Raw genomic sequence first — 26,379 nt, 5'->3', positions numbered from 1 at the left:
TGGGCTGTTTGCAAACTTGGTATTGTACATGAAGAAGGTAAGTTTCCCTCATCATCACTAACACTGCCCATTTTCACCAATATAAAAATTGCCTGGCTTCCATTCTGCCTCAGTTTACCCACAGTTGAAACCCTAATGCATACCTGTAACTTCAACACCTGATTTTTCCAAAGTATTCCTTACCAATCTCCCGTATTCCATCCTTCACAAGCTGGAGGCCATTCGAAACGCTGCTACAGGTACTTCTAACGCCACATGACCATTAAAAAAAAAGCAGTTCAAATCTAATCTAGCCAATTACTGTCTCATCAGCCTCCCCTCAATCATCTGCAAAGCGACAGGAAGGGTTATCACCAGTGCTATCAAGTGGCACTTAAACAGCAATAATCTGCTACAATCAACTCCTGACCTCGTTACAGCCTTGGTTCAAACAAGGACAAAAGACCCGAATTCCATTTCTCTGACTGAAATGCTATTTTGTTTTACAGGCTACAGTTTTAACGGAAGGTGCACACCTGAAATGCTGCAACTTGCCCTTTCTCTATGTCAACTGAATGAAAATACTATTTCCATTTTTTGCTGTTGTAATTTCTATTCTTGGCAGTTCTGGTTAAGGGAAGAAATTAAGAAGGGAGTGAATTCTGTCTTCGGGCCAACTGGTGCCAAGGAACCTTTAGCATCCAAGTGAAGTCCTGAACAAGCTCATGAGGCAGAAGAACAAGCTACTTGTGAAGCCTGCAAAAAAATCAGGTCGGTCAGTATGGTTGATTATCTTCATTTTATTTGTTGAATTATTTTTATTGACGTACATGTTATTTTGTTGTTTCCAGTACAGCACAGATAGTTTTCTGATTGCAATGGCACGGTACTTTAAATCTGAAGGATAAGGTAAGTTACCTTCCCTTTTCTCCCAAAAATGCAACCCAGTGGGTAGCATCCCTACCTCTGAGCCAGAAGCTCTGCGTTCATAATGCATCCAAGCAAGCTGAGTATCAACCTGAAAATCTTTGCAATACATGTCAATAGCAAGCAAAGAGAGGAAGAAAATCATGGTCAGCCATCTGATGAAAAGACTGGACTCTCTACCATTACTATCCATAGTTCCAGATTACAGCAGGCATGTGCAAGTGCTTTTTGCCACAGCAATTCTGATTCCAAATGAACTGCAACATACCAGCACCATGTATAAATCCCCATTTATTTCAGAAGGATCTTCCAAATGTAAATCTTTTTGATTCAATCAGTTTAGAAAAAACAACTGCCAAGATGCAAGTTCATAAGGATCATGCAACAGGACAGAGGCTGCCAATGAAATTTTAATAAAGTCCAAAGTCATTCCATGGCATAACAAATGCAACCCATACTATTCGGAAAGTCCTAGCTTTGAACCCTTGAGTTAGCTGACCACAATTAATATACAAAATATTTGCATTTTCAATAATATTCACTCATGTTAGTCACATGTTTGGCTTTACAGATTGACCCCAAGAATCACACCTAAGTGGGACAAATGGAAATCAAATCCTGACGACCCTTATACAGACAGATGCGAACAGCTTACCAATTCAGTTGAAACATAGGGTGAGAGAAATTACCACAAACAGCAAAGTACCACTAAATCTCAAGATTCAGAAGTGAACCTTAGATGCCAATCACTTGGAGTGTCAGTTGTTTTGAGGGTAAATAAATCAGTAAAACCAAAATGTTGAACTATGGCTTTCAACCTGGGAAACTGCAAACAAACCAGAAAATGTACAACCAAAATCAAGCTCATTTCTGTACACGCAAAATAATACATTTGTTTGGTTTAATCAAGACTTGAGGTTGGATTTTCACTCTGGGATGAGGATCTCGACACTGGAACAAGTGCACCACCTAAGGCATGTAACAATGGATGTGTGAAATGTTGCTGGAAAAAACTGACAATATGACTTACGCTGGGACTTAGACAGCGCGAAGCTAATATGTTAGAATTAGCAGCATCACAGTAATACCTCCCTAATTATGGTTAAGTAACTTTCAAATAAATTAATGTTTTGTTAAAAAAGGTGCTACCAATAGTATTCTCTCCTGAATTAAACAAATACACACCATGTTCTGCCAATGGAGCCAAGACTTCAAAAATCATCTCTTTCTTCTCATGTTCAGTTTGTTTCTTGAAGAGTTTTACAAGCTCATCTGCAATCTTCGTTGACGCAAACTGCTCTTTGCTGGATTCTAGTAAATTAAAATTTATAAATATATTAAAAAGGGCAATTAAAAATGAAAAATACATTAAAAAGGGCAGATCATCCTTTGAGACAGTCTTTTAGTTTTATTAGTGAGGTAGCAATTACTTTTTTGCCCTACATTATTAAAAGTAAATATGACAGATGTCTTAAATTACTTGCAATTGGCTGAATACAAAATGTTTTACAAAATTATATTTTTAAACAATTTATCTCTAATTATGCAACAAAACAACAGTACGAGAGCAGAAATTGATGGACCACTTTCAAATAATTAACAGAAAAATCCTGTAAACAAGTCTGAAATATGCTCTACATTTCTATCAAAATGATGGAGGCAAAACAAGCTGCAGAAAGGGCATTTTGGAAGGCTGAAAAGATATCAGATCAAAAGTGAACACTTTGCTACAAAACAGGTGTTTTCAGAAGGCATAAGCCATTGGGTTTCTAGATGTATCCTAACTTACCTATCTCTGCTAGGTTACCAAAAGCAACCAAGCACATTTCTGTCAGTGCTGTATGCTGAGAATGTATTCCCAATAACTGAACCAAAGTAGGAATAACCCCCATATTTATCAGCTGAGCCTGCAGGGCATCTGTAAAATAATATTAAAAAAAATCAAGTTAACATTGAATTCTTAAAGACCAAAACACAAAATCCATCCCTTGACATTATGAACAAAGTTAGAAAAGAAAGAAGATCACAAAACATATACTGTCTGAAAGTAATGCACTGAAAGGAGAGAGATTAAAGTTGCTTGGAATGATTAAAGACTTGATGAATTTGATCAACTAAACCATGCTTGCTTTATCAGCCCTAATGTACATCCTGAACAAAAACGGATGATACAAACTCTGAAGCTGAAGAGCTGGTTTATTCAAAGTGAAGGTAAATCTACAAATAGAATAATAAATGCTACAACCCATTTCCTCCACGTTACTTTCTGGGAGAGCCATCAACATCTGAGGGCCAATTTTAAAGATTATTTGAAGGGTCACCATTTATTTTTTAAAATCACAATGACATACAGCAACAACTTCGGAACTTGTGTCAAGGCATTACAGCTGCTTAAATGTTCCTGTGAGGAAAGAAATCACTAATTTCTAATAACTGGAATCTAACTGCTCTCTCCTAGAAAGATGCGTATAAGGTTAACCTGGTTGAGTTAAATTTTGGTGCCCTCATGTAGTCTACTAAAACTGATGGTCGAATCTCACTAAAATAGTCCAAAAGACAAAACGCTGGAAAATCTCAACAGGTCTGGCAGTAGTTGCAAGGAGAGAAAAGAGCTGACATTGAGTCCAGATGACCAGTTTTGATACAAGGTCATCTGCACTTGAAATGTCAGCTCTTATTTCTCCTTACTGGTGCTGCCAGACCTGCTGAGATTTTCCAGCATTTTCTCTTTTGGTTTCAGATTCCAGCATCCACAATAATACGCTTTTATTACTAAAATGGTCAGCTGGATAAGGTGTCAAAGGGGTGCCGCTATCAGTGAATGTGTAATGGAACCCTGACTAGTCACAAACTTCAGAAGACAGTATACAGGATGCAATTTCCTAATCTTGTTCCAAGTCCTGTTGCAGGATATTGCACACCTGTAGCACTTTTTATTGTATTGGTGGACTTGGTAACAAATTGTGGGAAAAATATTAAAATAATGAAACTTTTGTATCATAAATGGAAAATGTAACACACTACACCACGAAATTGGTTACACAAGTGGACGTAGCAGTTTTATTTGTTAGCCTGGCTACATAACCTGGTATGTCTGTTATTTTGCTAACTAACTGCTGTGTCCAAACCACTTGGACAAGAGTAATTTAGTACAAGTTATGAAAACAGCTCCAAGCTATTTTGAAATCAATTTCACTTTATATTAGGTAGAAATAGGCATTTACAATGTTGAACAAATACACTGCATCAGAAATCTCACATTTTCTCATTCGCAGTATTTATATTCAAGTGTTGGAATCTGTTTACATTGTAGGATATCCGTATTGGCTTGACCTCTCATGTACATAACTATTTTTTATGCTATGACATCCACAGTAGTTATCTGTCATCACTACATTTTTTTTTCAGTATTCACCATCATGAGCAGGCAGCTTTAGATATCAACTGCACTACATAATATCACAACAGATTTCAGAAGGATGCCAGACAGGTGAACAGGAGTTCCGAGTCAGCCATCTTTTATACTTACACAAGTCAACATGAATGAGTCCTCAGGCCAAAGGCAGTGCAACTATAAGGTTTCAAATAAAGTAGCAAGGACAATAAGACACCATTTATACCAGTCACTTCACATTCACGACATAGCATGGAAAGCAAGTTATAGGACTAATTAAAAACACAAGATATGGGCTTCTGTCATTTGTATTGAAGGTCTTTAACCTGGAGGCCATACCAATGCTACTACTATAGACTAAATGCAAGCCTTCAGTTGATTTAGATATTTAAACGACTGCTTTTGTTGATGTGCTACTTATAATTGTTACTGAGCAAAAATAAATCAATCTCTTAGAATAAAGGAGTACAGAGGAACAGTTAGCTACACACTTGAATGAAAATGTTACCAAACTTTAATGGCAAACTACTTCCCATTTGCAAATCAGTTTAATGAAATAGCTTTATATCTTCGTCAATTAATTCTGGAATGGCAATACATCTTATTGGTTAAGTGAGAAGCACTGCTGCCTCACAACGCCAGAGATCCGGGTTCAATTCTGGCCGCAGGTGATCGTCTATGTGGAGTTTGCACATTCTCCATGCGTCTGTGTGGGTTTCTTCTGGGTGCTCCAGTTTCCTCTCACAATCCAAAGTTGTGCAGATTAGGTGGATTGGTCATGCTAAATTGACCCTTAGTGTCGGGGAGTTAGCAGGGTAGAAACGTGGGGTTACGGGTTTGATTGTTGTCAGTACAGACTTGATAAGCTGAATGGCCTCCTTCTGCACTATAGGGATTCTACAAATAGTTTCAGAGGTTGAAAGTAGACTGTAATATTAGTTGGTGAATGAATACATTAGCATAAATTTCTTGTTTTCTAACTAAAGTGCTCACGTATTTTAAATGGATCACTTCTTGCTAAAATATAGTGAACAGAGGAATTTCATTAGCACGCTAAATCAATATTACTTGGCCAGATTTCAAACCAGGAAATGAGTGAAAGTTAATTTTATAAAGCTTTAAATTGGAGAAATGTGCAGAACTACAGGGCAGGCTTTTAGACAAAACTGTGCACGTAAGCTAGTTGAAGAAGTCATTGCATAAATGTCTACGCACACACAGAAATAAACACTCCCTCAAGCAATGAAGTTCAGATTCTGTAACCGCAAACAAAGTTTTGCGCACACAAGTTTTCCCTTGGTTGTAGCCAGGCAACGTCACTGCCTGTGAATTGATACCATAGCTCCGAAGCTGAGGTTGGTGACCATGGTGTAACTGCAGCCAAGACCCAAGCAATAATTGGAGGTTCAAGGTCCAATTACTGAGTCAACATCTGCGGCTAACTGTTTTAATAGTCCCTGCAAAGATCTCAATTTCAAGCCAGGAACAACAAGTAGAAACATGTAAAATTTGAGTAACAAGAAAAAAATAACGTATGCATATTTCTTGAATACTTTGGTTTAATTAACAAATTTTGATCATTGCCGAGAGGTTAACATATTAAAGGAACTGAATTAGAATGGAGATTAAAGGGCATTTTTTAATGCCACAGTTTAATGTATAAAGGGATATTAATAAGCTCATAATTGTCTTAAAAATAACAAATAGATTTCTCATGTTAAACAAGTAGAATTCAAATCATTCGGCATAGGTCCCCAAGGACATTACGGTGATATAAACCCATCTGGCACATTTGTTACACTTGGAAGCATCTCAAATGAAATACCTCACGTATACAACAATTTGCTTAAAAAAAAACATAATTTAAGACAGGAAGCCCACCAATGAAACAAGTAACTTTTTTTATTTATGGGACGCAAGCATTGCTGGTGAGGACTGCATTTATTGCCCATTCCCAGTTCCTTTGCGAAGATGGTTGTAAGCTGCCTTCTTGAACTCATTGCAGTTCATCTGGCGTTGGTAATATGACAAGACCGTTCCAGACTCAAAGCCCAGCAGTGAAGAAACGGTGAAAAGTTTCACATCAGTATGTTGAATGGCTTGATGGGGAATTTGCAGGTGATGGTCCCATGAGTTTGCTGCCCTTGTCCTTGATGGTAGAGGTTGCAAGTTTGGAAGATGGTGTTGAAGGAGCCTTGGCAAGCTGCCATAGTGCAGTTTATAGGTGGTACGCACTGCTGCCACTGTGCGGAGGAAAGGAATGTCTAAGGGGGTCAGTGGGATACTGATCAAGTAGGCTGCTTTGCCCTGGATGGCGTCAAACTGGAGCTGTTGTTGGGAGCTGTACTCATCAAGGTAAATGATGAATATTCCATCACATGCTTGGCTTGTGCCATTTAGACGATGGACAGGCTTTAGGGAGGCAGGAGTGGAGTTACTCTTTAGAATTCCCAGTCTCGGACCTGCTTTTGCAGCCACCATGTTTATTCAGCTGATCCAGTTAAATTTGATCAATGGTAACTATCCATGATGTGGATGGTGAGAGTTTCACCAGTAGTACCAATGTTGAATAAAAGGGAGTTGCTTAGATTCTCTTTTGTTGAAGACAGTCATTGCCTGCCATTTGTACGGTGTAAATGTTACTTGCCACTTATCAGCCCAAGTTGCAATGTTGCCCAGGTCTAGCTGCTTACAGGCATAAGCTAGATCAGTGTCTGAAGAGCTGCGATTGGTACTAAACACTGTTCAATTGTCAGGGAACATCTCCACTTCTGATCTTATGATGAAGGGAAGTTCACTGATGGAGTAAATGAGGGTGGCTGCACCTACGAAATTCTCAAGAAACTCCCAGGAAATTCTGGGCCTGAGATGACTGGCCTCCAGTAACCAACCTCTTCAATTCTAGGTATGACTCAGATTTCCATTAACTTCAATCTTGTCAGGGCTCCTTGATGCAACACTCAGTCAAATGCTGCTTTGATGTTGAGAGCAGTCATCTCGCCTCACTGCTGGATTTCATCTGTTGTTCATTTTGGACCAAAGTTGCAATGTAATCTATAGCTGATTGGCCCTGCAATACATAGGTGAGCAAGTTGTTTCTGTGCAAGTGTGTGCTTGATACCACTATTGATATTTTGACAACACTTATTTTGCTGACAATTAAATTGATCACATTTTAGGGTTTTAGCCTTTTAGGGTTGTACACAGCCAGACAATTTTCAGCATTATCGGTTAGTGCCAGTGCTGTAGCTAAGCAGAATCAGCTTGGCTAGGGGTGTTGATAGTTCTGACAATTAAGTCTTCAGTATTAGAGCTGGAATGTTGTCTTTGTTGTCTTCTGTTCTTTTTTTGCTAGCATGTAGAGTAAATTGAATTGGCAAAAGACTGGCACATGAGATGTTGGGAATTTAAAGGGAAGACTGAGATGGATCATCCACTCCAGTTTCCTGCAATAATCTTTGATGTAGCACATTATCAAATACTTTACGAAAATCTAAGTATAGTACATCCATCCCCTTTATCCACAACACGTTACTTCCTCAAAGAATTAAGTTGGTTAAACACGATTTCCCTTTCACAAAACAACTCTGACTCTGCCCAATTGCGTTAAGTTTATGCAAGTGCCCAGCTATAACATCTTCAATAATAGCTTCTAACATTTTCCCTATAACCGCTATTAAGCCAACTGGTCTACAGTTCCTGCTTTTGGTCTCCCTCCCTTTTTGAATAATGGAGTTGCATTTGCTATTTTTCAATCTGAGAGATCTTCCCAGAATTTAGGGAGCTTTGGAAAATTCAAGCAGTGTGTCAGTTACCTTACTAGGCACTTCTTCTAAGATCCTAGAATGAAGTCTATTAGGACCCAGGCTCCTCGGTCCACTGCTCCAACAATTTACTCTACACTACTCTCTGGTGACGATGATTTTCCTGAGTTCTTCCCTTCCTTCCATTTCCAGGTGTATACCTGCTTCTGGGGTGTTACTTTATTTAGGAAGTGACCTGTTTGAGACATACAGGATTCTTGGGGGCTTGATAGGGTAGATGAGAGGTTGTTCCCCTCGTGAAGTCTAGGACCAGAGGACATAACCTCAGAATAATGGGTTGCCCATTTAAGACAGAGATGAGGAGGAAGTTCTTCTCTCAGAGGGTAGTGATTCCTTTCAGGAAACATGTTCATCCCTGTCTACTCTGGGAAAGGAAAACAAAGTTAACATCCCTTATTTCTCCTCTTTACAAATGTAAATCCAGTTTATGGATGATAAATTTTTCTCCTAAAGCACCTGTTCCTTATATATACACTATCCCATGAATAGACAAAGAGAGTATGTTTCAGGTAATCTCTAATCTTGCTTGAAACTTGAAATTTTGTACTTCTGTCCTCTAGTCCAAGTTGAGTAACTAGTTTTTTTTAAAAAAAACTTTGAAACATTGAAAGACAAGGTTGCCTCAGACTTTCTTCAATGAGAAAGTCATTTGCCTCTTTTCCATTTGTCCCACAAGGCTCGGAGTATTTGTGGTTTCTTCACTACATTCAAAGCATCTCCCTCTATTTTAGTGAGATCAAAGTTGTAAGCCAGATGTTACTTCATTACTGATCTATAAAATGTCATTTCAATTTACTCCGATTCATTACCTTAACTTGACAGTGCAGAAGGAGACCATTCTGTGCATCAAGTCTGTACTGACTCCCTGACAGAGCATCTTACCAGGCCCTTTCCCCCAGCTTATTCCCATAATCCCAAACATTCACCATGGCTAATCCATCTAACCTGCACATCTTGGGACACTAAGGAGCACTTTGACATGGCCAAGCCACCTAATCTGCACATCTTTGGACAACGAAAGGAAACCAGAGCACCCAAAGGATACTGACAGACACAGGGAGAATGTGAAAGCGCTACACAGACACTGGCCCAAGGCCAGAATCAAACCTGGGTCCCTGGCACTGAGGGCAGCAGTGCTAACCACTATGCCAGCTTGCCACCATAATCCGCACAATTTCACTCCAATCTTCTTTCACCAATAGAACTGACCAGTGGATTTAAGCCAAAAATAATAATTTTGTATCTAATCCCAAATACAATGTATGTTGTGAAACATGCCTCCTCAACTGCAATGCAATCTATGAAGTCAGGTTAATCTATCACAACATTTAATATATACTTTTGTTTGCTTAATCAAGATGCCACAAAAGCTGATCAAAGTCAATCCTAGGTGCTGCACTGTTTATATGAAGTAGACAGAAGCCTTGCAACTGCATTCTAACACTGATGAAAAAGTTAAAAAGTGCAACATAAATTCACTGATGTACACACTCTGTAATTTTGCAAGTTAGAGTCTACTCCACCAAAAACATTAGGAAACTCCTTGACCTTAATTTGCTTTTTATTTCTCATGAGTCTAAGGGATAAAAGTTCATGTACTAAAATGGAACCAAATCAGATCAAGTAACCAAAAACAACGCTAATGAGGAGATTTCATTGAAAAGCATTCTTACAATTCACCAAAGAGCACACAAAACTTATCAAATATAATGCAATAGTATCACTGACAAGATGATGAAGCAGATAGCAATAGAGAGATTAACCGTCTTGACACTGTGCAGAAAACCTCTTGACTGTTCAAATTGGAAAAATTTCATGGGACGCCAATTAGGTATTGTTTGGAATTCATATTTGAGAAGTTTTTTTCCCCTCCTCTTTTCCTTCTACAAGTTGGGGTTATTTTAAACAAACCAATGCAACTTAAAGTTAAAACTAAATTGGTCTTTCCTTTGACCAATAAGCATCAAACTTTGGGACTCTTAAATGCCAGTCAAGGATCTTATTGTAGTGATAAAAAGCAATAGATTACAAAAATAAAGTGAAAAGGGAGGGAAAGAGGACAAGACAAAACATTCATGTCAAAGGTCAATGGTTTTATGCTGAATATTTTTTTTTAAAAACAATCGAGTTACACTAACTATTGAATACAAATTAAGTTTGCTTTAAGATGTCAAGTATGTATGCAAACTATAAACATTTTTCTTTTTAGTTTACCATTATCATTGCTATAGTTCAACAGGAAGCCACAAAAGACAGTCAAGAGCTTCTGATTGGCCGCATCAATATTACTGCATAGTGTCTGTAAGTGGTCAACTACTATCTGTGCGCCACCAGATAGGTCAACTGCACTCCTGCCCTCATCTGCAAAACAAAGAATTAAATTAAAAATTCTACAACATAAAGAGAAATTCAAATAAGACATTGCAAAAATAAAACAAAATGCTTTGAAATAAAAGGTTAAGCAATATTCATAAAACCACCAGAAAGTCACGTGGGTTGCGTTCTAGGCAAACCTATATAAAAAAAAACACTCAAATAGAATAAAATTAATACAGTTTCTGAACCAATGAATGAATCAATTTCTCTGGGATTCCAAAGCACTCACCTAGTTTACTGTTGAACTGTTACAGGACTTTTTTCCTAGACCATAAATAGATCTAATAGTTTTACCTCTCACCATTGTTGACAAAGTGAAATGCTGTGCCGTTGTGTGCAGGTGCATTACTGAATGGTCCACTGTCAGAAGCAAAACTTAATAGAAATGTAGGAAGCAAAGCAGGGCACGAAATAGGCTCCGGACTTGAAACTGCAATCTTTGGTCAAGTATTACTAAAAATTGATTTCAATTTTGGATTGGGGCAAACCAATTATCTTCATGTCAAATTAAAACAGACAAGGTATTACTGAAATGTACAAGGCGATGACATTAGCATCTTGAAAAAATTCTCAAGCAAACATGTTAGAAAAACAGGAATAAATACTTTGTCTTGCAAATGGTTATTAATCATGCTCAATATCAATTACTTGTCAGCTCCCATTTCATCAAGTGGAAATTTATTTCATACATTGGTCACAATTTAAAACCACATTAGCTTGAAGGCTGTTGGTATTTTGAGTTAGCTGTGTACTAGTCTTCACTGCATTCCTTGCCACTGAGGGTGGATTACAAAAGAAACACACACATGCACACCAATTCCACAACTTTCTGGTCAAGTGAGATTACTTAGCTTTTAAAGACTTTTAAATATTTTAGATCAGAAGATTTACACACAGAAATATGCCAAAAATAGGTCATGTGATCCAACTAGACTATGCTTAACATGAGCCTGCTCCAAGCTTACTTCATCTCACCCCGGCCTTTCAACAAATCATGCTAACGGGGAGAGGCCATGCCTATATGCTATTCTGCAGGGAAGAATTATATGGGACAATGCCCACGCATTCTCTACTTTTTAATCTCACGTATTGAGGTTTCAGTTTGTTTTGTCTCAACCTAGAAAATTATCTCTTGCTGCAGAATTCTGAGCCTGTCTTCTATTTAAAAATGCCTACCATTATAATGATCAATCAAAAGGGGAATTTCTTCACTCGAGGTTGAAAAATTTTCAGAATCCTCCCCCCTCTCCTAGAGGACTGTGGAAACTTAGTCAGATTATTCAAACAGAGATCGATAGATTTTTTACAGATATCAAGGGATATAGCATTGTGTGGGCAGGTTATCAGCCATGATCTAATTCAATGGTGCAGCAGACTGAAGGGCCCAATAGATCACCCCTGCTCCTATTTCCTGTGTTACTGAGATCAGTCTTTCATACACTGCAAGGTACTGATAAAACAACAGAGATAGACCATAGTCCCACATTACCAGACTGCCCTACAAAAGCAAACAGCTGTACTAAATTAAGCTAACATTCGGTGCAAGATATGCAGATTGATCCAGGTCACAATTTTTCATACACTTAAAAGTAAATGAAAGAATCTCCTGGAAGGAGGGAATTTGGTAGAATGCCAAATTCCCTTTACAGAGATATGATAGAAATGAATGATGTGCTCAAGTAGACATTTACCAATCTGTTTGGAAATTGATTTCCTTTGGGCTCGTGCCATGAAGAGCTGACAAGATCAATGGGAAATTTTAGTACATGAAAATAGCATTTCAATTCAGATGGACGTGCTGGGGAACAGAGAATAAAGATACAAAACTCTGGTGCAAATGAAACTGAGACAAAGAGCACATCCAGAGTTAATTCAGCCTGTCACAGCAGGAAACATGGCAGCCAGATCCATTTAATAGAGGGAAAGGCCATGCATCAGTCCCCTAGTGACAGCAAAATCTCCTTTGATCAAGTGGAAGGGCACTGGCATGATTATCCTGGCCGCTTGGCACCCATTATCAAAGCACACTGCAATTTAGTGGTGCTTCAGAGACTAAATAGGGGATGCGAGGCTTTCACATGGCTTTGCCAGCAGGCTCATAGGACAGGATGGGTTCACATGAGTTGCCCACCAGTTCTCCAACTGGTAAGTGAAACCTCTTTCAGTCTGACAGAACGCTAGCCATAAAACATTAGTAGAAACTTGAGGTGCAGTCCAAGTACCACTTGATTAGAATACAAGATCACATATTTACATGGGATAAGGTCATTTTGCCCACATTAATTCCTTCATCCAGAGTAACCTTTCATTGCAATATGCAGCAAATTTTTTTCTTAAGTTCTTCCACAATTTACATGTCCACTATTCTCCCTGGAAGTCTGTTCAAAGTGATGATCTTGATATTGGCCCAAAAATGTCCTTGTCCCCATATCCTACTCCAGCTGTGTATTTTAATGTTCTATTACAATGAACGTTTTGCATGATTCACTGTCTAGCATCACTTCTCAGGTGCTTAGAGCCTAAAGATTCAAAGTGAAAATAATTGAGTTGAAGAACTGCAGTAGAAATCCCAAGAAGGAAATAGTCAAAGGAAAGAGACTTCCAAAAAACACATCAATAAAATCTGAAGAATAAGTTCAACGAAGAATTATTTTCGAGGAATGCTCCTGAAAGATCACAAGACTGCATTAGCCCCTACATGAACATCAACATGATTGGACTTGAGCGCATTAGCTGTCAGGCTATCTTCTTCTGACAAAAAGTACACTGAAAGGGTTAAACTCAATGAGTAATCAAGAATTGACAGGGATGACAAATACGAGTTGTGACTTTACCATAAGGAAGGATGTCATAACTTCTGGGAGATGACATATCCTCTCCAGTAGTGTTCTCACCCTCTAAAAGGGCCCCTATGACTCTAGATACTCTTACTATTGGACCTGTTCTCAGCTCTTTGATGGCAATGGACAGAATTCAGTCCAAGTGAAGATTTCCAAGCCAATTTTGCTAGCTGTTGAATCAATGATTATGACAACCTGTAAAACTTTGAAGACAGTTCTTCTAATAGCTGCAGTGTTTGTGACTTATTCTTGGACAATTACGTGTATCTGTCACCCTTAACACAGTAAATATTTAGCACTGAACCACAGTAGGGGTTGGGTGGCATGGTGGCACAGTGGTTAGCACTGCTACCTCACAGCATCACAGACGCAGGTTCAATTCCCGGCTTGGGTCATTATCTGTATGGAGTTTGCATGTTCTCCCCCTGTCTGCATGGGTTTCCTCCAGGTGCTCCAGTTTCCTCTCACAATCTGAAGATGTAGGTGTAAAGCGGATTGGCCATGCTAAATTGCCCATTAGCGTCAGGAGGATTAGTAAATGCATGGGGTTTATGGGGATAGAGCCTGGGTGGGATTATGGTCAGTGCAGAATTGATGGGCCGAATGGCCTCCTTCTGCACTGTAGAATTCTAAAAGACCTAGCTGTACATTTGTCGGAAGCTACAAGACATCCTTTAAAATTTAAATAAAACCATTAATTTTTCAGTAAGAACGAGCAGTTGCCAATAGTCTAGACAGGAAAATACGTTATCTTGTGATTTATCCACATAAGGCTAGTGTTTGCCCAAGTTGGAACACGGGAAACTGAAGTTTAAAGTTGAAATATATAGTAAAGTGGAGGATATTCAACAACACTGAAATGTTATCTATCCTAACTTTTCCCTCAACACACAGGTGTGGCCTCTTTCCAACAGAGCATGGGGAATTCTGAAAACACATTCAACTGACAAGCTAGGTAAAAAATTGCCATTATTGTTAGAGATGGAGGCAGTGGTGCCAGGAATTGAAGTTTAAATTATATATTCTATTTTCAAACTGCTGCAAGAAATAGTTCAATTCTGTTCTTTGCACCAGGATATCTATTGATAATTTACTGCCTCATGGTACTTAAGGCACCTGCCTAAATTCTTCAAGACAGACACATTGGTCTGATCTTCTGTATTCACCATGCCTTTACATTTGTAGTAGCACTGAATTCATTTTAAACTTATCACACAAATGGATGTTAATATCTGAAGAGGCATTTAGTCAGTGCATTTATCAAATTATCTTGGAATGATTGACAGAAAAGCATTTGACATTTTAACATGACAACAAACTAAAATAAACAGGTTGAAACAGAACATTCCACAAAATTTATCCTAGATAGCACCTACTTATCTGCCAAACAGTACAATTTTGTTCAACATTGTAGTATTTTTGGAATCTGCCATGAATCCTAAGTATTGCAAAGGATTCGATAAATGAAGCTCTAAGTCCATATATTAACCAAACTGGCTATTAACAGTCATTATTACTTTATACAAGTAATGAATGACAAATTCTCAGAATTAGACTTTAGACAAATTAGACTTTTAGACAAAGCATTAAATACATTGTCAATTCTGCATGTATTGGATGTTATTGTCAAATATACAATGTAATTTAAGTGCAATTAGTGATGTTTAAACTTTATTTTAGCAATTGTAGAAAATTCAAACATATGTGGAACATGAATGTTGCCAATTCCACACTTGTATCCCTGCCAACATCTTCACAATTCTCTTGACTAACAAGCTGTCTCACCAGTCAGTGGTTTAACGCATTTTTCAAACATTTTTACCAATTATATACATTTTGCTTCTATATCAATGTGTGATCTAACCATTGTACCATGAAGTGTAGGAAAAAGCAGCACACGTGACTGAGGCTAAATCTTTCGCAGCACACTGGGAAGGGAGAGAGGAGTTGGGGGCAGGGGAGAGGGTATCAAAATATAAGTGAGTCGCAAACAGATTACACAAAGGAAAACAAATTTGCTCCACATCCATTTGTTTAAAACAGGCGCATCAATAAAACAACAACAGTACTTCTGTATCAATCCTATAGATTTCATATTTGTATTAGCTATGCTTCAACTGTAACAAAATTGAAAGCAGCAAGTTATACGCCTTATATTAACAAGAGCAAATAAAACAGAGAAACAAAATTACCACAAGGAACAGATAACAACACCCAGAATTATTAATATACCAGTCCTAGAGTACATACAGACTGCTTGAGGCAGCTGTTTTTAATTAAAATTAGAATGCCTTCCAAAAATAGCATCGTTATGAAGTTATTAAAACTAAATGTTGATCACACTTAAAGCAAATGTATATTAATTTTGCAAGGATTTAAAACCTCCTGGTGCTTCCTGACACATCCACGCACATGCTGCTAAATATGGTTTTTATTTAAAACACTGAACGATAATGACTGGATGATTTATTAATTCCATTTTGGCAGTAAACTACTGGTATCATTGGTTGCCTACTCGTAAACAGGATTTGTTAAAGAGTCCTAAATATGGTTCTGAACATCACATTGCAAAAGCATTTTCATTCTGGACTTACGGCTATCATAACAAATGTTCCCCAGTGCACGTCCTGTTTGAAGAAGTACTTCTTGATCTCTGTTGTTCAGCAGCTGAACCAAAGGTGGTATCAATGCTGTGTCCACACATGGATTTCGCATGAATTCTGTGAACAGTATGAGCAACAAATCAAACTATTGCTCCAAGCAAGCTGATTACAGAGCTTTTAATTGAATATTTGATGTGGATATTAACTTAAAGGTTTCAAGACAATACTTATATTGAAAGATGAAGTGTATAATCATATCACCTAAATCTATACGTTCTACTTGAAAGTTGCTCTACCTTTGACAGAAACTGAGGTTTCAGCATTTTCATTGAAAAGAACATAAGAAATAGGAGGAGTAGGCATCTAGCCCCTCAAGCCTGCCCCGCCATTCAATAAGATCATGGCTGATCTGAAGTGGATCAGTTCCACTTTCCCGCTTTCTCCCCATGACCCTTAATTTCCTTGTCAATCAGAAACCTATCTACCCGTGACTTAAATATATTCAGCGAGGTAGCTTCCACCACTTCAACGAGCAGAGAATTCCAGAGATTCACCACCCTTTGAGTGAAGAAGTTCCTCCTCAACTCCGATCTAAACTGCTCCCCCCAACTTATCTTGAGGCTGTGTCCTCTAGTCCTGCGATCTTTTCTAAGCAGGAAGAATCTCTCTACTTCTACCCTATCTATCCCCTTCATTGTCTTATACGTATGTCTCTATAAGATCCCTCCTCAGCTTTCTAAACTCCAACGAGTACAGACCCAGTCTATATAGTCCCTCTTCATAGTCCAACCCCTTCATCTCCAGTATCAGCCTAGTGAACCTCCTCTGCACTCTCTCCAAGGCCAATATATCCTTCCGCAAGTGCGGTGACCAAAACGGCACATAGTACCCCTGCTGCGGCCTCACCAGTACCCTGTACAGTTGCAGCAAGACCTCCCTGCTTTTATATTCTATCCCCCTCGCTAAAGCACAATTTAGAATGCTATTTTAAATACAAAAATGAGTACGCACATGGAATCTACAAAACTGGCTTATGACCAACCTTCTATTTATGAAAGTTTCGGACCTGCAGTCATTTTGTTGAAACAGAAGGAATTGCTGAAAGGGTAATCCAAAGCAAGCTTCTTCTGCACTTTATTTTACAAAATGGGTTCATTAAAATTGCAGCTACAAATATAATTAATCTCTGAAATGCATCACTAGATATATCCAATGTAATCAGCCAAATCGGGAGTGCACAATCCTGTCAAGAGTGACATTTAACAAATCTTTTCCTTTTCCTTTCAAGTCCATCTGTGATATTACTATTTCCTGGCCAAAAGACAGACAATCTGCTCCGAATGCAACTCTCAATAGATACTAAGCAGTGCAAACAGACGACGTATTAACCAAATTTCCATGCTTTCCTGAAGGGTCTACTCTCTACTACTTGTATTTATATTATACCTTTAACATTGCAAATGGCAGAATTAGACTGTTAACAAATACATGACCAAACAAGTTTTGAAGACATTAATCTAAGGCAGAGAGAGAGTTGAAAACATGCAATGGTTTTACAGATACTGATAGGAGTACAGCCGGCTTAAAGGATCAGTCAATAATTATGAGATTGGCAGAGGGCATAGAAGAGATGCAAAATAAGGCCAAAGGTGAAAGAGTGGAGAGCATGTTTTGGCATTTATGATGGGATGGGGTGGTAGAGGTATAGAAGAGTGTTGTCACTGTAAAGTAGGATCAAGATTGAATTTATTAGGCTTAATGGGCAGGGAACCAATGGACACCAAAACAAAGGGGGAGCAGGACAGTGCAGCGTAGAATGAAGGAGATTTTCACAAGTCAGGAGTTCATGTAGGGTGGCACATGGCAAGCTGGTAACATAAATGTTGAGAGTTGAAAGCTAAGAAAGCCTGGAGGACTGCATCATTGGCAGTAGAGACAAAATAAAAATGGAATGCAATTCCACAACAGAGCTGGAAAGGGACAGTCTTGGTGAAAGACAGACAGGGTGTATGTTTGAAGCCAATCTTGGGGACAAACAGAAGATCAAAGCTGTCAAATGTTAGCTTTAACCTAAACAAGCAGCTAGTGAGATTGGTAGGATATGACAAGCATTTGGGAGGGGTTTTTTTTGGGCAGGAACTCAACACCATAGGTTTTGTTGAAATTCTGTCTCAGTTGCAATGATACCAAACGGCTGGGGGATAGTTATGGAATGAATTGTTGTGGTGGAGAGCTGACGAATGGTTTGCATCTGGAATGCACTGCATGGAAGCAGGTTTAATTGAGGCATTCAAGAGACTTATAAAATTCTAACAGGTCCAGACAGGGTAAATGCAGGGAGGATGTTCCCAACAGGGTGAGTCCAGAATCAGTGATCACAGTCTGAGGATTTGGGGTAGACCATTTAGGACAGAGATGAGGAGACATTTCTTCAGCCAAAAGAGTGGTGAGCCTGTGGAATACACAGGAAGTAGTTGATGCCAAAACACTGAATGTATTCAAGAGACAGCTGGATAGAGCACTTGGGGCAAATGGGATCAAAGGTTACGGAGAGAAAGCAGGATTAGACCATTGAGTTGGATGATCAGCCATGATCATATGAATAGCGGATCAGGCTTAAAGGGCCAAATGGCCTCCTCCTTCACTCATCTTTTCAAGTAATAATAGAAATACAAGAGGTGCAGGCGCATGAGGAAAAGGCAGAGAAATAGCCATTAGCCAAGATGCTCATTTGGAGACTTGCAGACAAGATGGGCCAAATAGCCTCCTCCTGCACCATAGCAATTCTGTGATTCAGCATGCAAAACAAAGCTAACATTATGTCTACACGTGAGGTCAGAGGAAAAAGAGATACAATAGTGAAGGATTCATGTGGTTGCAGGAGAATCCAATACAGAAGATGGACGGATTATGTTGGGACACTGGTTAGAAATAGAATGGAGCAAGGTTAGCATCAAGATAGTAGGCAATGGAGAAAATACTGAGAAAGGGGGAGCAATTGACCCATGTTACATACCATAACAAGTTTTCAGAGAATGATGAAGGGCATGCGTTAACAGTCTCAATCGTGAAATATGTCATGATAATGACTAAGAAAGCTTCAATACTGTGGTTAGGAGGAGGGGTTAAAAAAAAAATCAGGTTTACAGGATTTGAACAGGGAGTATTTGGTCAATGAGGGGTGTACGTGAAGCTGGGTGCTAATGACAGAATGATGACTGTCCAAGTCCAAAGTGATTAAAGGGAGCAAGAATGCACATACTTTATCACAGCTTATATTTTCAACATGGCACTACTAATGAAAAGGAGTGCACAATGTGTAATCTTTGTTTCACTGAGCACAGCCTCCCACATACCTAGGAAACAAGTAAAGCAAAATGACGGAATATGTATTAAGGTTCTCCATCACAATACCTGTGCCAGGATTTAATCCAGATATAATATTGTTTCTCTTGTAATCCATGAAAAGTAGATGGGAAGTGACATCCACAATTGTTTAAATGAAAAAAGTGAGTAAGTTTAGAGTTGTTAGAACACTAACTTGAAAGTCTCCATAATCTCAAAATATTTAGTGGAATCTTAAAGCACAGTTCTGTGAAGTCCAAAGGGAAATTATTGTTACGACTAATTCCTATCCCATTTCTGCTGTTCAATACACACATCAGCTCATCTGGGAACTGTTATGAAGGCACAATGCCAGACAGTGCAAAATGAAGGGGATCTCCCCAAATAGGGATGACAGCTTTTAAAAAAAAATCTAAATAACTATGTGAAGGTGCATGATATACATTGCTGTCGGGAAACTCAATCTATAAAGGAAAATGCAAGTCAAGTCAGTCAAACTAGAAGGGAAAATGGGAAATAGTAAAAATCAATTATCAACAAATTAATTCAATTTTACTATACAACTAACCATGTAGGAATAGAAATTGACAGAACTAAAAAAAATGAAAAGAATCAACATTTAATGATTTTGATGCTACTCTTTTCAGTGCTACAAACATTGGAGTACAGGAGCTGAAAATGTACTTACCACCTAATACAGCATTAGCATGATGCTAATCAAAGAACAAAGAAAATTACAGCACAGGATAGGTCCTTCGGCCCTCCAAGCCTGCACTGACCATGGTACCCGACTGAACTAAAACCCCCATATCCCCCTATTGTTATCCTATTCATGTACTTGTCAATACACCCCTTAAAAGTCATTACCGTATCCACTTCCACTACCTCCCTGGCAACGAGTTCCAGGCACCCACTACTCCGTAAATATCTGCCTCGTGCATCTCTTTTAAACCTTGCTCCTCGTACCTTAAATCTATGCCCCCTAGTAACTGACTCTTTCACCCTGGGAAAAAACTTCTGACTATCCACTCTGTTCATGCCTCTCAATCTTGCAGACTTCTATCAGGTTACCCCTCAATTTCCGTCACAAGATTACACATTGTGCACTCCTTTTCATTAGTAGCACCATGTTGAATCAAACATAGTCTAACAGTCAAAGATTCTTAGAAATCCAGATATATGGCTCAAACTTAAGTTACAATAACTGTAACAACTCCAAAAAAAGTTCACCAGAAATCAGCTTTTATTCTTTCTTTCACAAAAAAGATATTTTGCTCAAGTTAACTAAATGTACACAATTAACCCATCAAATAAAATTACGAGTTATCAGCAATATATAACTACAGCTTCATCTTTTTGGTTAATTCCTCACACAATGTAAAAAAATGCACAATTAAATTTAAAGGAAAATAAAACAAAAGTACATCTTGACACTTGGTATCATAGCCAGTACTGAACCGTTCATATAAATGTCAGAAAATAATCACTGCCGTAACCTTTTATAATCAAATGGACAACATAAAGATGACTAAGTCATAATAGTATAAATAAATATATATTGAATATATTGAAAATTTTATGTGCACACATTTCCTGTCTAACTTCCAGTTATTTTTTCCTCATTAAATTTTTTTAAAAATTACTTGAATTGAATGAAAACTTTCATTGAATCCCTACAGTGCAGAAGGCCGTTTGACCCAGAGCCTGCGCCAAGCACAATCCCACCCTGGCCCCATTTCTATAACCCCACGTGTTTACCCTGCTATTCATCCTGATACTAGGGCCAATTTAGCACGGCCAATCAACCTAACCTGCACTTATTTGGATTGTGGAAGGAAACCGGAACACCCATGCAGACATGGGAAGAATGTGCAAACTCCACACAGACAGTGACCCAAGCCAGGAATCGAGTCTGGGTCCCTGGTGCTGTGAGGCAGCAGTGCTAACCACTGCGCCACAATGCTGCCCCGTCAGTGGTGACATTTAGCACTTAAGCTTTGAATTATTTACTCCCGCAGCCTGGTGCAGGTAGTTTTACTCTCCAAATAACAGTATTTCCTTGCTCTCCAAATAGTCAAAGAGGAGAACTTATGGCAAAGAGGAAAAAAATTAAAGTAACATACAAACAAGGAACAAGAGTAGACCAACTAGCCCCTCGAGCCTCCTTCATCATTCAATAAAATCATAGCTGATGTGATTGTGACCTCCACATCACATTCCCACCTACTTCCAGTAAGCTTTGACTACTCTGTTGGTCAAGAATCTACCTACCACGGCAGTAAAAATATTAAGTGACCCAGTCTTCAGTATTCTCTGGGGAATAGAGTTCCTTCAGGAATCTTTCTCCTCAGCTCAGCCTTAAATGGGGAGCTCCCCACATGACAAAACACATTTTGCATTCTATCTATCAAGTCCCCTCAGAATCTTATGCTCTCCAGTTACTCCTATTCTTCTGAATCCAATGGATACAAGCCCAAGCTTTCGGCATAAGATAACTCACTCCGCCGCCGCCCCCCCCACCCCCCCCCCCCCATCACTATCCCAAATAGTTGGGTTGAGTGAACCAATAAAACACTAATAAAATGTACAACTTAAAACTTGACATTTTAATTACACCTACATATGTTCATTCCTTATCTTCTGCCTTACAATCCATTTAAGAAGACTACACTTACTCTGGACATTCCTGGTGTAATGCCACACACAATCAAATAATTACTCAAAAGGTCTTTGAAATGAAATGAGTATAGTTATCAGTGATAAATTGCAGATTTCTTATTTTGTTACACTGAAATCAGCAAACAAAATATTCACTGCATGATGTTTTATTTTATGCAACTATAAAAGGCTGCTGTTTAAAAAAAACAATTAAACAAAAAGATACTGACAGATGAAGTGCAAAACTGAAGAAGATGTTCCAGCAGAGAAAGTTCTTGTTGAAAACCTCACCATTTTTGGCTATTTCTGCTATGATGTTTGCTACTTTTGCTACACAGGAACAATGTGGAGACAACAGACGTGGGAAAACTTGAAGGATTCCACTCTCTTGGACCTTTAAACTGGTTTCCGCATCTGCAATAAACACAGCAATAGCTAATTAAAGCAAGTCCAAACAAAGTCACAGCATACTTACATGGTACATCCTTACCCATGGTAAACATAATTGTCAACCCAGATTATTGCCAACAAATTCAGCCTTGATTTCTGTGGGATTTATACCTTGTGGTTTTTATCATTTTTGTAAACAACAAAGAATTGGCTAGGAAATGTATATTATATGCATGATGCCTTTGAGCTGTTGGGAACAAAGATTACAAATTACATATCTATACAAGGCTTATTTGGCAGGTTTGAAAAAAGATTCAGATATATCAATAAGTTGCCTTCAAATGGAACAATTTCTAAATGTGCTATGAAAAAGCATGAGGAAGAAAAGATTCAAATCAAAGGAGATATTAGATAGGGGCTAAAGTTTATATTTAAATGTACATTTTAAGGGAATTCTGAACAAAGGAGTTGGTGCTCAGGTTGAGGAAGAGTTTCAGAGCATGAAGTAGAGAGACAAATGAAGATAGTGAAACGGCACTGAAGTTATTGATTGGGAGGAGCAAGTTCATGGAGGAAATAAAAACTTTACACAAGGTGCAGAGAAAAGGGAGGCAATATAGGCAAACAAGGACAGGAATGATGGTGGGTAGAACTGACGCATGGGATATGGATAGCAGAATGTTGGCTCAGCCGGACAATGGAGAATGAAACACTGCCCTAGGCAGCACTGAAACTATAATGATGATTGGAAATGACAGGAATGCATGAGTTTTAACAAGATAGGTTGAGGTAGGAACAAACATGGAAAATGTTACACAGGTAAAACAAGGTGACTGGAGGAGATTTGGGTTGAATAGTACACCATGATTGGGAACAATCTGGTCAGCCTAAAATAATGTACAAGGCAGAGGAAGAGTTGGTAACAGCAGCTAATGGCATAGATGGATAGATAGAGTGGAGTATACAGTATGGAATCTGATGTTACAAAGGGGTAGTACGTAGATGAGGAAGAGAAAGAAAACCAAATATGGACCTTGGGAGATTGCTGGATTGTGTAGGAAGAGAGAAAAATCCACTTGTGAAAATGCACTGGCTATAACTAAAAAGTGCAACCAAGGGAAGGGACTTCCAATGCTGCGGAACAGAAGAAATGGAAGAGGATCATCTGGTCAATTATTTCACGAGGTGTCAAAAGAGTGAAGCTGACGAGAAAGGGTAACACACTACAGTCACAATTACAAGTAATTTGCACTGTGACTCTGGTTAGGGTTGTTACAGCACTGTAGAAAGAGCAGAAACTTAACTGATGTTGCAGGAGAGATGAGCATGGATCTGGGAGGTGACAAGACTTAAAAGAACTTGGGACACTGCATATTGATTGATAGCTTCAAAGGGCAGATTTCAAGAGTGTTGCTGCTTTTGAGGAAAAAAATGAAGAGGGTGATGTTGGTAGGCATTATTCAAGGAGGGCAAGCCACATGCCAGTTTGCATTTGCCAGATTAATTGGGTATTTGGTGTTTTTAGATTAGGATTGGCAGAGCAAGAGATCCGTTCAGAGTGCACCTATGGAAAATAATACGGCAACTAGACAGAAGGGATTCAGCATGTGGAGGTTGATTTGGCAAGCAAGTGACAAAGATACAAGGATTGCTTTTATTTTGCTGAAAAAGAAATCCCTTAGCTCCTTGCGTTGGTTCGGAGATGAGAAGGGGAGAAACCTTTTGGAGGCTACTTGAACGGGTCAGGGAATTATAATTTCACTCCAGAAAGACCCTAGAGTACTGGGCAGTTTTAATAGGAGGATGCAGAAATGCTCACTTGGAAATGCAAAGTTACTTAGAGAAATGACAAAATTGAGTACAGGATTCTCCGTTGACAAGGACAAAAGGTGGAGATGAGAAAGTAGTTGAGCAAACCAACAGCTGTATAGTTTACATGGCTAATTAGAGGGTCAAAGGCTAACTATGTTGACTTCAGATTGTTGCAATATTTTATGTGTGGGTCTCTTATTCATGTGTCTGGCAAATTCGGATCAGATTTTAAATGGAGGTGTGGTTCTTTCACATGAATAATAATTGTTCCTCTGCTTTCCATTTTTCTTTTAAAGGCTTGATCTGCAGTAGCAGAATCACAAATTTTAGAGATTCTACTATCAGCAAAGCAATCAAAATATATCTTTCAAACCAATGATCTTCACTGTACCAACTTCACTGATATTTTCAGAATTAGTACATTGGAACTTGAATCAGATGGCAAGAGAAAGGAAATCACAAATCAAGAAATCATTTGGGATTTGTAGATGCTATTAGTTTTAAATTTAGACTTAGAAAAAGGGGTCAAGAGGTGGTGAGCACACAGCTAAAAGTTTCCTCCAATTATAGGTCCATTTTTCTTCACTAAATAGCCACCGTTTCATTTGGGCTTTAAATTCGATATTGTGAATCGAGTTATAGCATTTCTCATTAAAGTTCAACTGCAGACACCACTGTTACAAAAAAAAGATAAAAACCACAAGGTATAAATCCCACAGAAATCAAGGCTGAATTTGTTGGCAATAATCTGGGTTGACAATTATTCAAACCAATTATTTACAATGGAACTCTCTGCTCACTAAATTCAGAGAGAATGATTACAAATTAGATTACTCTAGGTCTAAATTATCATTATTCTATTCTAGATCTGCAGCTAAATTTGGATATTTGCAACTCTTAGTCTTTCCGTTACTACATTTAAGAGCACAAGGTTTTGTTTTTTGTTCCTCAGTCCTTTAGCTGTACCAGAAAGAGAAAGTCTGTTCCCTTTGAGCCTCATTCTATCATTGTTCCAGTCACGTGTTTCAATTGGAGGGCAGGGGAAAGAGTTTAACAGACTCAAAAGTGCAGTTAACATAAGTTAGCACTTGGAGCTCACTAATGATAAAGGGTTAAGAATCTCCATTTCCTCCAAATTTACAGCAGACTTGAAGCCCTTGTTGGTGCACGAATCTCTGGAAGAACAAGCCAGCATACATATGGGAAGGATGCTAAAGATAGCCAACCTGATGTTGACCCCCCTAGTGTCACATGTCCAACAGAGGACAGCAGAGCAGCAACGCTGTTTGGCTGTTGCAGGGAACATCTGCATAGATGCTGTCACTGCTTCCAGAAGGTGGGCCTCTGGACGACACCCTCCATGGTGAAATGAAGGCAAACGCCCAGCAGAAGGCAGCAGAGCAGCAACGTTGATTGGCTGTTGCGGTGAACACTTGCAAAGGCCTGGACACTGCTTCCAGAAGGTGGACCTCTGGAAGACACCCTCCGTGCTCAAGTAAAGGCAAGTATCTAGCAGAGGGGTAATGCTGATTGGCTGTTGGGGGCGGGGAAGATTTGCATAGGTGCAGTCACTGTTTCTACAAGGTGGGCCTCCAGAAGACACCCTCTGTGTTCTTTCACAATCATAACAGTATGCTCCAGTATACTGAAAATTCTCAACACAAAGTGTACTCATATCCAATACTATGAAGGTGTCTGTGGAAGATCCAGAAACATATTTGGGGATCTTTATTTTAAGTTTTTATGTATGGCTTGCAGCATTGGAAGTGGGAGAGAGTGAACATTGAAACAGGATTTTTTATATTTGACAGTTTTGAAGAATATTGTTCATAATGCCATGATTGTAAAAGTTCTTAGGAGCTGGACTGAGAGAGAAAGCAAAAATGATGCAGATATTCAAGATCTTGATATTTTTGGGAGGTGTGAAGGGAAGAAAACAACACAAGTTGCAACAATTTTTTTCCAGCAGCAACTGGTCAGGGAATCAAACAGGCAATTCATGTTATTGCAATAAATTTGAGCTATTTTTACCATTTTAAGGGATCCATAGAGTCTGTTTAAGTGAGATAGTTAAGCAATTAGGATTATATACAGAAATGTAATTTAATATAAATGTAACAACTGAGGATTCAATTGACTGGAATCTTTTGCATCCATCAACTTACATCTCTTGGAAAAGGCTGTATCATTAAAAGGAAATGTTCCTGGTTCTAGAAACCAGAAATCGATAA

General features: G+C 38.7%; 1 protein-coding gene across 3 annotated transcripts in view; it reads right to left on the bottom strand.

Annotated features, from left to right (window-relative positions):
- Positions 1–26,379, bottom strand: part of rap1gds1 (RAP1, GTP-GDP dissociation stimulator 1) — an 87,785-nt gene that overhangs the window by 36,112 nt on the left and 25,294 nt on the right. The window contains exons 3-7 of one of the 3 annotated variants that reach the window (XM_080195705.1): positions 22,238–22,360; positions 15,935–16,060; positions 10,339–10,485; positions 2,696–2,824; positions 2,092–2,217 (exon numbers count right to left, since the gene is read on the bottom strand). In XM_080195705.1, coding sequence (XP_080051831.1) covers positions 2,092–2,217; positions 2,696–2,824; positions 10,339–10,485; positions 15,935–16,060; positions 22,238–22,360 — 651 coding nt within the window. Of the gene's footprint in view, positions 1–2,091; positions 2,218–2,695; positions 2,825–10,338; positions 10,486–15,934; positions 16,061–22,176; positions 22,361–26,379 lie in introns of those variants that run through there. The other 2 variants (XM_080195723.1, XM_080195714.1) reach the window with 2 other exon arrangements.

The sequence above is a fragment of the Carcharhinus amblyrhynchos genome, chromosome 1 (assembly GCF_965287045.1).
Source record: "Carcharhinus amblyrhynchos chromosome 1, sCarAmb.v2.hapA, whole genome shotgun sequence".
Taxonomy (NCBI): domain Eukaryota; kingdom Metazoa; phylum Chordata; class Chondrichthyes; order Carcharhiniformes; family Carcharhinidae; genus Carcharhinus; species Carcharhinus amblyrhynchos.
This window is presented reverse-complemented; position numbering and strand designations above follow the sequence as displayed.